The sequence below is a fragment of the Eublepharis macularius genome, chromosome 14 (assembly GCF_028583425.1).
Source record: "Eublepharis macularius isolate TG4126 chromosome 14, MPM_Emac_v1.0, whole genome shotgun sequence".
In the NCBI taxonomy this organism is placed as follows: Eukaryota; Metazoa; Chordata; class Lepidosauria; order Squamata; family Eublepharidae; genus Eublepharis; species Eublepharis macularius.
The window spans coordinates 31,523,146-31,537,092 of NC_072803.1; the positions used below are offsets into that span (position 1 = coordinate 31,523,146).

At 47.0% G+C, this 13,947-nt stretch overlaps 1 protein-coding gene across 7 annotated transcripts in view; it reads right to left on the minus strand.

The window, feature by feature from the left end:
- Positions 1-2,813: 2,813 nt before the first annotated feature.
- SORBS3 (sorbin and SH3 domain containing 3) overlaps positions 2,814-13,947 on the minus strand; it is an 82,122-nt gene continuing 70,988 nt past the window's right edge. For all 7 annotated transcript variants that reach the window (XM_054997371.1, XM_054997367.1, XM_054997373.1 and 4 more), the window contains 5 exons: positions 11,656-11,781; positions 9,327-9,839; positions 7,064-7,161; positions 6,333-6,439; positions 2,814-5,333 (listed from right to left, as the gene is read on the minus strand). In XM_054997371.1, the coding sequence (XP_054853346.1) occupies positions 5,272-5,333; positions 6,333-6,439; positions 7,064-7,161; positions 9,327-9,839; positions 11,656-11,781 (906 nt within the window). In that variant the 3' untranslated portion in view covers positions 2,814-5,271. The remainder of the gene's footprint in view (positions 5,334-6,332; positions 6,440-7,063; positions 7,162-9,326; positions 9,840-11,655; positions 11,782-13,947) is intronic.

The following is a 13,947-nucleotide window of genomic DNA, read 5'->3' on the forward strand; positions in this document are numbered from 1 at the left end:
CAACCCAAGAGACAGCCACATTTACTGCTCTCCTGAACTTGAGGCCAGCACCTCAGGGAGGCTCACAGCTTTTCCATTCCTCTAGCGGCATTTATTTCAAGGAGGAAACAAACTTCTAACCAAGTGCCTTGCCTACTTTCCTAAAACATAGGGTGGGTGCCACATTGGGGAAGAGTAGTCAGAAGAGCCAGGGGGTGGCCTCTGAAAGAGCCACAAATGGCTCCCAAGCCAGTATTACTGGGTTAAAGCATTGGGCTAGGACGGGGGAGAAATCCCTGCGCACTGTGAACCTCACTGGGTGTCCTTGAGCCAGTTATTCTCTCTCAGCCTATCCCATTTCATAGGGCTGTTATGAGGATAAAATGGAAGTGGAAAGAACCACGTACCCCGCCCCCCCAAGAATCCTTGGAGAAAGGACAGGATAAAAATGTAACAATTAAAGGTGGGCATGAACCGAAATATGAACTGAAGTTCGTCACGAACCGAGCCGGTTCGTAGGAGCTCATTTCTCACGAACCATGATGAATTTTAGCCCGGTTCATTTGGTTCATATTTCGCTTCATCACTGCAGACAGCCTGGCGTTGATCAGTCTCTTTCCAGCACCTCTTTTGGCCAGCTGGCGCAGGCCCCTAAGGTAGCAAAAATCATGCGCATTGGCACCTCTTTTTTTAAAAAGAAAAAATCACCGACCCTTTCTAAATGGTGATACAAATGGTTGAATCTGGGACCTTCTATACATAAACAATGTATAGCTCTCACTTCATAAAAACCACAGAAATGTTATTGGCACAGGACGTGTGCATCCTGGGTTTTGTTTGTTTGTTTTTTTAAGTAACAGGATGCATCTTTGGAGTGGCTGGGAGCTCTGTGATTGGATATTTTAAAAAATTGGTAAGCTGTAAACTGAATCAGAGCATACGCTGCAATTCAATCCACTACCTTTCCCCCCAAGCTATCTGCCCTGTTGAGGGAAACATGCGGGCTATATACTGGGATTTGTATATTTCTGGAATGGGACAAGTTGTTTGTGTGGTCTGGAAAACAAACGAGAGATAAAGTTTAACCTCTCTCCTACTCCATGGCCCCTGTCCAAGTCAGGATCCCCTATGGCTGCTCACTATAAAAATATTTTGCTGCTCCTTTGGCTCAGTTCTCCTCCCCCCTCCATGAAATGCCCAGAAATAAAATTGCTTCCCTGATAAGGCTGCCAACAGATTTGCAGAAAAATGTCTTCTTCCTTTAATAGTGTCTTAATGTGTTGAAATGGGCAGCAGAAGTTTTTCAGGGCATGGAGGTAAACAACATCCCATCAAGCCTCCCTTAAATGGACGGGACATTTTCCTCTGGGCAGTTGGCAACGCTACTCTATGAACGAAGCCCATGGGGATCTGAGATACGGGGGAGGGGAGGGGGATGTTGTGGACAGGGATTTGTGCCTGCAGCTGGAGCCTAATTCCGTCTGTGTCCTCAGGTTGTCAGTAAACCACCGTAAAACCCTAAAATGACTGGGTCGGAGGCAGCTTGCAAAGAAATCCAGACAAGAACAGGTGTGTTGTCCAAGCTGCTTCCATACTTATCTGTGCGTACACTTTCCTACTGAAAAACAAGCTGGTATAAGAAGGGATGAGATCCATAGGCCACATAAACCATCAAAAGTCCAGCTTGAAAACTTACAAGGGCAGACCTTTAAAAGGAGCAGCAGCATTTGAGTGAGGCTCAGAGACTGGGGCTTTCCAACTGAAAAAATAAACTGTCTTGTTCCTTTGCCTTTAATAGCCGATTACATACTGATTTGTAGTAGGTGAGCCATTCTCTATCAGAGATATTAATGCCACGGGAAGAGCCTAGTTTCTGCATATCAGTCCGTTAATCAAAGGTGCAAATGAAAAAGTGGAGGAAGGAAGGAGTTGGCAACTGTCAGATATTAGAGTAGACCAGGGTGAGGATTTGTCATTCCCCCAGTGGGTCCTTGCTCTTTCTCATGTTCTTTCCAGCTCTTTTGCAATCTGACCAAAAAACAGAAACTCAAATTTTTAAGAAGCTTGCATATGAAGCATGAAAAACAAATACATATATAATCTTCAGATTTAACTCTGATATTGTTTCTCATTGCAGAATTTAGACAGAGGTTTCTAAATGTTTAGTCTTGAACAGATTAAACAATAGAGCATGTTTTATCTCATCACCTGTACAGAGAGCACATGCCTGATCATCCTGGGGAGATAAGCACAACAGTTTGATCTTAAAGCTGGAGAATCTCAAGGGCTTGCTACTGCACATGTTGAGTTGCTTTTCATGATTTCCCAGTGGCTTGGGTAAGAGATCAGGGTGTTGTCCTTGGTGCCGTAGGTGCCTCCGCTCTCTCCCCTCCCTGCATAGCAGAACTTGGCTGGTGAAGAGAGACCTTCATGCTGGTGCCCAAGGCACAAAATCCAAATGTGGCACGCTCCACTTATTAACATCTGGCTCTACCTCCCTGGAAATATTTCTGTGCAAGCCATATTTAAATGAATGGAAACACCTATGAAATTGCTTTATAACTAATCAGAGCATTGCTCTGTCAAGGTTCTGACAGGCACCAGGGTCTCAGGTCAAGGTCTTTCACATCACCTACTACCCATTCCTTTTATAGAGATGTTGGAGACTGAATCTGGGGTCTTCTTATGGGAGCTACATAAAGGACACCCCAGGCACACCAGTTTTCTATTTCACAGCCCACATCAATCAGACTCCCACCCTAGAGAGCTGCCTTTCCTTGTTCTCTTCCTTTGCTGGCTTTTAGACTATGTGTTTCCAGGCAAGTGACATACTCTAAATTGCAACTTTTGTTCAGTGATTTTTATTGGCAGGACTAGCTGTACAGGCAATAACACAAGCAGCTCTCCCTTCCCAGAGCAGAGAGGCATCTTCCTTGTCGAAGGGGCTATTACAAAGCTTTGAGGAGAAAATATCCTCCAAAACGCACTAGGCTCAACCAGCTGCAGGATGTATCCCTAATGTTTTGCAGTCACCAACCTCCAAGTGGTGTCAGGAGTTCTTCCCCAGTTACAACTGATCTCCAGGTTGTAGAGAGCAGTTCTTCTGGTGCTGGTCTTTAAGGTGCTACTGGACTCGAATCTTGCTTTTCTACTACGCACCAACACAGCTGCCCACCTGAAACTATCTGGAGGAAACAGGAGCTTTGAAGGGTGGGCTCTGTGGCATCCCATAACTGTTAAGCCCTCCCCAAACTCCACCCTCCCAGGCCCCACCCCCAAATCTTCAGGAATTTTCAAAGTCAGAGTTGTCAGTCAGAAGAGCACCACAGCACCATTCATCTTCCCTTGTGAATGTACAGCTACAGAGGTATGTTCCGTCTTTACCTTCAATCTGTATGGTGCAAAAGTAAGGCCTGTGTAGCCAGGATGTAGGGGCGCCCCCAAGCAAGCCCCTGAATACTTTGCAATCCACTGTGTTCCACAGCAGACATGCAATGATGTGCTGGCAGGGAAGGGTTCCCTGAATGTCAAAAGTATGAAAACCACTGAGGTAGACAGCAGAGTGTGGACTGCCAGAAGCCGCTAACTAAACCATCTCCAGGAAGAAAAAAGAGAAGCTCCTGTTGTTTACATAGAGGAGAAAATCTGCTCCACGAGGGCTGGTCTGAACCTGCACATTCCCTTTCCAGTAGCTGGGACTATGTCAACACACAGCTGACTTGCTATAGCATGGAAGATGCCATTGTTAGTACTATGCAAGAAGTCACATGAGGCACAGATATCTCAGTGTTCCTGGCCCAACACAATCTTCCTTTCTCTCCTCCCTTTCTCCCTTGCAGCTGCAAGCCCCAGTCATTTAAGAACAAGGCCTGTTGTGGTTAGGGGATAGTTTATCACTAGAAACTTCTGTCAGGTCTTGACCCCTGACTTCAGGGTGAAAGGAGACCGCAGGAATGGAAAGATGAAGGGCTCAAAAGACCCAACAGACAGACAGCCAAGTCTTGCCAAACCCACATCTCTGTCCCCCCACCCCCGCTCCCACCCTGCTGGTCTTCTGCCTCTAGCAGCAAGAATGAGAGACACTGCTGGAAAGCAACAGGGCAAATGAAATAGACAACTTGGGGCATACACAAAAGCAGCGGCCAGGACCTCTCCTTGCTTGGGGCTATTAGCACAGCCATCACACAGGAAGTAACACATTGCCTCCCCCTCCCCAACAAAGATCAAGCTCCCTTCAAAGCCCTGGTGATCAGAACAGGCTTGGTGCACATCATCTATGACCCAGCACTTCAGTGGACAAAGCACATAAACTCTGTCCCAACCGCAACACTACCCCTAAGTGTTCCATGCTCTCTCTTATACAGATCATACTTTGCTTGAGTTAAATGAAACAACTAGAAGAAGTGCATTCATGTAGAGGCTTTGGAATGAAAGGGGAATGGCAGCAAGTTGTTTAGACCAAAGCTCTAAATCAGTCATTAAGGGAGGAAAGTGGGGAGGAGTTTAGATCAAAGTTCAGCAAGCTAAGCCTTTCAGTGAAGCGGAGGAAAGATCCAGAAATGTTAATACTGGAGGCCATGCAGAGTCACTCTGCATAAAGTGCCCAATACAGTTAGTGGCACAGGCTCACACTGTCCAAGTCTAGCACCGCCCAGAAGGCAGAAAGGTGTTGTTTAGGTGAGACCAGTCTGTTGATCCAAATGCATCCAGAATGTGGGTTGTCTGTGGAATCCCCCAAACAATATACGTGCAGTGTATGGTACACACACCCGGAACCTGGATCTTGCTTAGCTGGGAGACCTGATACAGGACAGTCACAACAACACAGTTCATTTTCACTCTTCAGCTACTGCTGTGAGTGCCTGTAGAAGGGATGAGTCTCCAGATTTGTTCACAGAGGAAGGATTTCAGCTGGGGAAGCAACAGGTCCAGGAGATATCTGCAGTGCCTGCTCAGGCCCAATCTCTTCAATTTTTCATTGAGAAGCCCTGAATGACCGATGTTTCCTAAATTCTGGGGGGGAAGGAATGAAGCTGCAACCACCCCACATTCAAAGTACTGGGGACACAAAAGCAGAAGACGACAGGTAAAGGAACAGTAGGGTAAAAGCTCCAGATCCAAGAGACGAACAGCAAAGGCCTCAATGAACAGATATGGGGATCAAGGCTGGTTCTCCCACCATCTCCTCTGCTTGCAAATTGTGGGCTGCCACTCCAAGGAAAATGGGACACACGAGCAGGAGGTTCAGTTTCTCCTTGGCACACATGGGAGGCAGGGTGGATCGAGGGATAGTCACACAGGAGCAACGTAATTCCCCGGGAAAGTGCCAAATTTTTGTGTTCTTCTGGATACACCTGGAGTAGAAACAGGAGAACAAGTGGGTCACAAGGAGGGAAAAGGTTTCAACATGGCCCAGGCTGCACAAAAACTCTCTTCTGGAGCGTCCTGAGCAAGCCCACTGAAATATGTAAATGTTGGCACACCAAGGAAGCCAATAACATGCCCTGTTACACTTCCTAAGCACCGGCCAGAAGTCCATCTCCAAGGTATCCCACTCTGCTTCTGTCCCCTCTTCTGCTATTCTGGCTGTACATAGCTCCTCAAGGCATGACCAAGCAAGCAGCAATACTTTTCTACTCACATCCTGCCAAATTGCACAGCATGCAGCAAAAGGGAAAACTGAAGGAGAGGGGGCCGTGTCTCAGTGGCAGAGCACTCACTTGGCATGCAGAAGGTCCCAGGTTCAATCCCCAGCACTCCAGTTAAAATGATGAAGCAGTAGATGATGTGAGAGACCTTTGCCTGAGACCTGGGAAAGCCACTGCCAGTCTGAGTAGCCAATACTGACCTGGATGAGCCGATGGTCCAATTCAGTACAGGGTAGCTTCATATGTACATATATGTACAAGGGGCCTGAGTTCCAACGCAGTATGACTGCCATTTCTGGATTCTGATGGAGACATTTGGGCTGGTAACTAATGCCAGGCCAACAGAGATGTAGAGGTACAACAGGTCCTCTGGTTTGTATTACGGTCTTGCCACCTTAATGGCAACTTTCCATTTCCTATCCAAAGTCTAGCTGCCGTTTTTAATCATGCAATCAGCCATGGTAGTCTTTTCTTAACTCTGGGCCAAGCTACAAGTGACGAATGACACTTGAACGGCAAGTGAACACTTGCATGTATTCCTCCCTGTTCACTTGCACTCCACTTGATCACGTAGCTTGGCTCTCTATGAGGAGAACCTTTGCAAGCACCCTGGAGAAGCTGTCTTCCCCCTTCTGATCCCAGGACCCATCACTGTGGTATCAGGCTTTGCAGAATCCTCCCTTCTTCACAAACCCAGAGACATACCCACAAACCAGCCGTCATCACACTGCTGCATGACATCTACCCGGTCTCCTTCCTGCAGCTCCAGTTCATCCTCGTTTTGGGGTCTGTATTGGTACAGAGCCTTGTATCTGCAAAGCACAAGCATGTGGTGAGCACATGTCCGCCCGCTTTATTTGTGGGTAAGAGTTATAAGCCAGTTTTCTGCTGCTGTTTTTTTTTTAAAGCATCTAAAATGGTGAACATTTAAAAGCAAGTAAAATGATGAGCGAAAGAACGCATGAGCTTTTGTTCTAGAGCTCCTCTCTGCAGGCTGTGTGGGTTGAGATGAACCGAACTGTGCTTTACCACATGGAAATGGAATGTGCCGAGGCCAATGCCCTGGCTGCTGTCCTCCCGCCCGAGCTCATCCTTCCCTCCTGGGGGAGGGGGAGCAACACACATCAGCTTGGAAGTGCTGAACTGCCTCATCCTTTCAAACAAGGAGTTTGCAGAGCCTGGCAAAGGCCGGCTGAGGCACAGGTACAGCAGCCAGTGCCTTCCGCTTCCTTAGGCACTGCGTGAGCCGCTCTCAGAAAAAGGGCCCTTGTTCTGAGCACAATCTAGACACTGTCCCAGTCTGGCACTCCAGGAGGCCGTCTGCAGCCAGCCCTCCCCACGGGTCACTTCACAGGGATGGATGGCCTGGCCAGCTGCCAGCCCAAGCATGGCTTCCCCTCTCCACCTCCCCACCACGGGCAATCAGCCTTGCTTACGGAGTCCACTGTATGTCAGATGGGACAGCTTCAGCGGCGGTGCGCTTGGTGCTGCATGGTTGGGAAGGTTGAGGAGCAGCTGGTTCCAGGGCTGAGCTCTGCAGGGAAAGGAGAGGGACATGCTGAGGACCACCTGAGCCAGGGAACCGGACAGAGACACAGGGGAAGGAGAGCTAATTAAAAGGGAAATGTTTCTCAGCACGGACGGAGGGTTCAAGCAGAAAGAGAAGGAATTGCTGAAGGAGGGCGCCATACCCTGATGCTGTGAGAGACAGAATACTATTAATCTAAGCACAAGGTTGCAGTTGGTGAAGGGGGGTGGAGGAAAGGAACTAGAAACCTTTGCTAACTCTAGGACCTCACCAAAAACTGCCAACAGTGTTGTTAGGAATCATAATGCCACAAAGGATAGTAGAAACAATAATGAAAGGAATTAATAATACAATCATGGCACATTAATCTTTGCTTTAATTAAGATTCTTTTGAATACATGTGTCTCCAAGTTTTCTCGGGTAATACTGGAGAAGCAAATCTGGAATTTTTGGGATGTTGAAGGACAAAAGTTATATATGTAGGGAAGAAATTAATGGCCACTCAGAGAAGCTAGGGGCTACCGTTAGAGTGGATGCTTGCCATCTTCTGCCTGATTATTTGGAGCTGCATCCATATGCTCATTGATGTTTGAGGGTGGATTTGTGGGGGGGGGGCTGTACACTGCTCCCCCACCCCCAACCTGGTCTCTATGTCTTGCCCTTAGGGCCAAGCTAAACAATACGTTTTGCCACAAGTCAGGTAAACTCCCTAGGGCCATTTCGGGTTGGGAAAATGGCATGAAGGGGGGAGGCTGTCTCCTTCTTTCCCCCATGCTGTGGTCCTGCTCTGAATTGGGCCCCGTTGTACTTGGGAACTGAGTTTTCAATAGCTGCTGTGCAATTGTGAGTGGATCAGAAACAGGGTGGAGAAACCCCAACCCACCTTGTGCATAAATATCTCACTCATAACTAGCCCCGCACTGGGAGTAAACAGTGAAGTAGCAAAGTATGTGGATGATACCAAATTGGTCAAAACGGAGAAAACTTAAGGGGATTGTGTATGTTGCTCCAAAAGGACCTCTTCAAACTGGACGAACGAATAGGCCATAAAATTCATGGTTAGTAAATGCAAAGTGATGGGAACTAGGGCAAAATAACCTCCAACTTCACACATAACACTTATGGCGTCTGAACTGATGGTAACAGATCAAGAAAAAAGACCTCAGGTTTATGGGGGATCACTTGCTAAAAATGTCAACTCAGTATGCAGCAGTGGTTTTTTTTTTAAAAAAAGGGCTAGAGATCATCAGGAAAAAGACGGATAAAAACTGCCCGGTATAGTAATGCTCTTATACAAGTCCCTGGTATGGCCTCATTTGGAACATGGCATCTCAGAAAGGATACTGAAGAGCTGGAGGGCTGGGGAAAATGCAGAAAAATACAACCCAAATGATCACAGTGTTGGAGAATTTGTATGCCCTTTGGGGCAAGGCAAGACTAAAACATCTGGGAATGACATGATAGAGGTCTACAGAATGACATGTAGTGTAGAAAACACAGAGGGAAACTTTTCTCTCCCTCTCTTTCATAATACTAAGGGTTCCCCTATGAAACTGAATGGCAATAGATTAAAGACAGACAAAAGGAAATAGTACTTCACATAATGAGTAGTTGCCTTGTGGAACTCATGGCCACAAGCATCTGGCAAAGCCCATTGGCTTTGGAAGAAGAAAGAGTTGGAAGGAGGAGGAGGACTCCGTGGCCTTCTCTTGTGCATCCATTGTGCTATTTTAAAAAGCATCTGTGCCCCAGCCCCACTTTATACATCAGGGGGTGCAGCAAAGCTTAAACCCAAAGTCCTGCCACCATGACACCTAGTCTGAGCCTCTACTGCAGCATCAGGTTAACAATAACTCACCTATCTATAGGATTGCTGAAAGGAATGTTGAGATAAAGTATAGGAAGCATTAACACTTTGAAAAGCATTTTATAAATGCTACAATATACTTCTTCCATCTTGCTTTATGTTTCTTTTACAGAACTGGCATCTTTTGCCCCTCAGAGTTTGATGGGTTATTGAGACCCATTGTCTTTGGAAACTATGAAGACTTGCTCTTTCTCTCAAGCCAAATGGGGGTCTCCAGAATATCCACTGAGCCAGGATGGTGCAGGATGCTGCAGAAGTTGGCAAAGGAAACGCCTAACTAGAAAAACTCAGCCAGACTTCTCACCTGCAGTGGAAAGAGCCCTCCTGCTTGTGAAGCTGAGACGGAGACAGCTGGCTGTGCCACCTCCTGCCTCTGGAAGGGCAAGACAGGCTGAGATGTGTTGGATGTTGTTGCTGGGTTCTGGCTCTGGGGAGAGAACAAGGCAGATCGAGGAGTACTCTGGGGTCTGTGGGGAACGGCCTCAGAGCGCTCCAGCTTTGGAGACACAGGGAATGAGAATCCAGAGTGGTTAGAGGAGGATGAGAGCACATCTGTGGGCAGGGAACCCTGCAGGCTTGACGGTGAAGTGTTGGACTGCCACCTGCTGCCTGGGTTGGGTGACTGCAGCTGGGCTGGTGAGCTGGAATGAGCTGCCCGGAGACTTGGGGAAGAAGGAAAGTCTTCTGAGTTCTTCACTCGTGGCTCCTTCAGCACCTGCACATAGTTGGCTGGGAAAATGCCCTGCCGGCTGGTGCCAGAGATGCGGCCTTCATACCAGTTTTCATCCACTCTGCGAACCAGGCAGATGCGCTCACCCTAGCAGGAAGGGAAGGGAAGGGTTAGCAAATCCTTAGGGAGCCCCCTAAGGCAGGGCCAGCATGAGGCTTCCAGCCCTTTTTAAACTGTAAACTGAGTCCTAGCTCCCCTGGCACAAGAGATCCATCTCGATGCACCTGCAAGCTCTTTCAGCCCAGCTAGGAGTTGTCCTGCCCCACCGGTCTGCCTGCTATGTTCCTTAGACTTCATAACAGCAACCCAAGCTAATCCTGCCCATAGGCTTCATACAGAGAATGGTCTCCTGAAACAGAACACAGCTCATTTGAACCACAAGCAGTGTTTCTTTTGACAAGGGCATTCTTGTGCTGGAAAAAGAGGATCCTGGATAGGATTCACAGTCAACAGCAAGTAGCTTAGGGATTAATGTGAAATGCACGTGTGATGAATACACACATGTGGCTTTTTGGTAGGTATGTTTGCTGAAAAGCTTTACAGCATGCATACACTGCCCATGTATGTGACAAATACCCCATAAGCAGTATAATTCTCTCAAGTGTGAAACAACCCATGCTTGGTGTGTTGTCGAAGGCTTTCACGGCCGGAGAATGATGGCTGTTGTGGGTTTTCCGGGCTGTATTGCCGTGGTCTTGGCATTGTAGTTCCTGACGTTTCGCCAGCAGCTGTGGCTGGCATCTTCAGAGGTGTAGCACCAAAAGACAGAGATCTCTCAGTGTCACTGATGCCAGCCACAGCTGCTGGCGAAACGTCAGGAACTACAATGCCAAGACCACGGCAATACAGCCCGGAAAACCCACAACAGCCAACCCATGCTTGGGCCCCTACATTCTCCTAGAAAACAAAAGCTGTCCATGAGCGAGTCAAGCAATGATCATTAATGGGGACAGCAACAGCAGTCTATTGGGAATTAGGAAGGAATGCCCAGTCTGTAAACTGAACCTTCTCCAACCAACCTGGCTCTAACATTGCCTGGATCAGCAGCCAACTCAGGTGATAAAAACTAGGCATGTCATTAAGCACCCTCTGCCCCTTCAAAGCCCATTCGGAATTTCCTATTTTAGGAGGTTTGTGCACATCTGAGAAGGATTACACACTTTCACATCTACAAAAAAGAAAATGACTGAATTGACTTTTAGTATTCTTTCTTACTTCCTTGTGCATGTGCGCGTGTGCACACATGCGTGTGTGAAACAAAGTTGCAAATGTTGTACAGCAACAGGAACTAGAAAATGTCCATCATCTACCAAACAATCTCGTAACAGCTACTTGTCCTTCCCTCCCAGGTTTGTCACAATCCTCTTCCCATAAGTCCAGACATCCTCTTACTCCACTGCTGTTTGCAAAATGCCAACACACAAAACAAAAACTCCAGTACAAAGCTCTTAATATAACACTCAGAACAAAGCATGCAAATTAGTAGGTTTGTGCTCAGCTAAGCAAAACTGCACAAAACGTTTGTCTAATTTATCTTTTGCGTAGTAACATTCTTTGGTGCAGCATTTTCCAAGTGGGGGGAGGAGCGGGAAAGGTCAAGTATGAGGAGTAAAATCCAGGCCAGCCAGCAGATTTTGGAGAGCACCATTAAAAGGCTATAAATTTTAATTTATTACTTTTTTTTAAAAACCTCCATGGGAGACGCCATTTGGGTTTTCTGCCTTTGGCAGCAATAGATCTTTGGCCATTACAGAGCCTAGTTTATGAGAAGCAGAAACAAACAGTCAGCCAGACAGCAAGTATCAGACTTTGAAGGCCTTTTCTCCTGGCCCCATTCAGAGCTGGAACCCGCTGTCCCACTGATCTTTGGCTTCCCTAGTTCTCCTTTGTTTTGCTGTAGTACCTTGCGAAATGAGAGCTCCACCTGCAGGTCTCCTTTGAAGTTGTACTGAGCTACAGCCTCTCCGTACTCCAAGACTTGAATGGTTGGGGATTTGATGGGCTTGGGGATTTCTGTCGGAGGAAGAACCTATTTAAAAGACAAGCAGGAATTGTTTATATTTTACTGCCGAGTACACAAGATTTCTGGATCTTAATTCCACACTCAATTTGTAGGATAGTCAGATTTCCAACCTTCCAGAATCATTGCTCCGTCTGGCACTCACAGAGGATCATAATCACATACCATGCTGATCATTTTCTCTCTCACTCATTGAGAATCTCTCTCCACAAATATGAGGTAGCTTTCCTGCACAGTCTCAAGGGGCTTTCCTTGTTCGAGCCATGCTGAGCAGGGGAAGGAATCGTAAGGCTTTATAGTCACATGATGCTTGCCCCAAGCCAGTGTTTTCCAAGCAGTCTACCTTGAAGGAACCATAGCAACTTATCTGCCAGGGAACCACAGAACAGCAGTGTTCTGCGGAGGGTTCTGTGGCATGTTCTAGGGTACATCTCGATTCATATGGGGTATTAACCTTGGCTTTGGCTCCACTTTCATGAAGCATGAGCCCTGCAGCACACCCAATGCTGTCCTGGAGGTGTACATTTCAGAGGAAGATCTGAAGTAGCGGGTTAGGGACCTCCTCAGTGAGCAGCCCCCGATATGTTCCCAAGAAACCGCAGCGTCCTGCAGTGACCATTACTGGTTTAAATCACAAGCTGTTTACCCCCTCCATCTCTTCTCTGTTTGGCTTTGCCATCCTCTACAGCAAGCTTGATTTTTGTGGCAATACAAACACAGACAGGTGCCTGTGCTCCCAAAGCTAAGGGCACCTGTATCAAGAGGGCAAGCGTCTCCCCACATAACAGTGAAAAGTTGCTCTGTGATGATTTCTAACAGGGCAGACTTCCATGTTATGTTTTTAAAACATCTCTGCATGTACTGTGCCAGGTACTGTTCTGAAACAAGCTGGTTCCTAGAATCCCATCATGCTAAGAAACCGACTTAAGGATAGACAGTACATATGGAAGGCAATATTGATTCTGTGGCTCCCATTCAATTCTATAGGACCAAGTAAGTTGTTAAAAAGCTGCAATTAGCAAGACCTCCCATCCCCCCACCCAAACTCTTATCACCAGAAGCAGGTTCATACTCCTGAATGTACACAATTACCATCTCAGATTATCTACAGAAGGGAAATAAAGTGCTATATGTGCAGTGCTAAGCAAGGTTGAAACCATTAAATGCAATGGAGGGTGTAACTCTGTTTGGGACTGCACTGTTGGAGGCTTGGTTGCAACTGCACTCTTTGCCAGCGTTGGTTTTCTCAGGCTTCACTGGGAGAGACACCCGATTCTGTGCGCATGCCCCCCCCACAGGTCCCTGCAGCATACAGGCCCCTCCTCCCACTCTCTTTCTGCATACAACGGAGATCATTTTGCTAGTTTATCAACAGTGGCCTTGAAACGGCTCATTTGGCAGTCAAATTCCACAGTTTAACTATGCCCTGGATGAAAACATTGTCCCTTTGTTTTGAAACAAGCTGTTTGTTGCTTTTTTTGGGGGGGAGGGGGTTTGCATCCTCTTTTGGAACTCTTCTAGCTTCTTTCTTCCGCCTCCAAGGTCCACCTCATTCAGAGGCCCAAAAGTCTTCTACTGCCTTTAATGATTTTGCTCTTCCTCCCTTGGGCCCTTTCACCCGCACCCTCCTCCCAGAACACCTTCATAATGCTGCCTCTGGAACTAGTCCTCCCCTGCCCCAAAACAAAACTTAAGTAAGTGGAAGCAGACTGGAAGTGTGTTCTTCCTCCTGTTTCCTGTCATCCACTTCCTCCCCTCCCCCAATACCTCTCCCGGGCAGAATTTTAGATTGCAGTCTCTGCAGAGCAATACCGTGTCTTCTTGCTAGTCCATAAATCCCCATGCTTGGTTGATGAGGTTCATAATGATTCAGTGAAAACTCTGGCTTCACTGTTCATTCACAGCTGAAGTGAAATTTAAGTTGCATATTTTGTCTTACAGTTTACATCTCTGGGAATCTCTTTTGTGCAAGCCTTTCCTTAAGTGAAACATCCCTACTCAACTGCTTCCTCATTCTTTGTATGCAAAATGATGTATGACAATCCTTGTGCGTCATACAGTACCTGAAAAACCAGTGGCTGCCTTGGGGGCAGGGAGGCAACGGCAGAAAGACAAGATAAACAAAAATAATTAAAGGGCATGTTTCTCAAATACCATTTTTTGCCACAGAAGCTG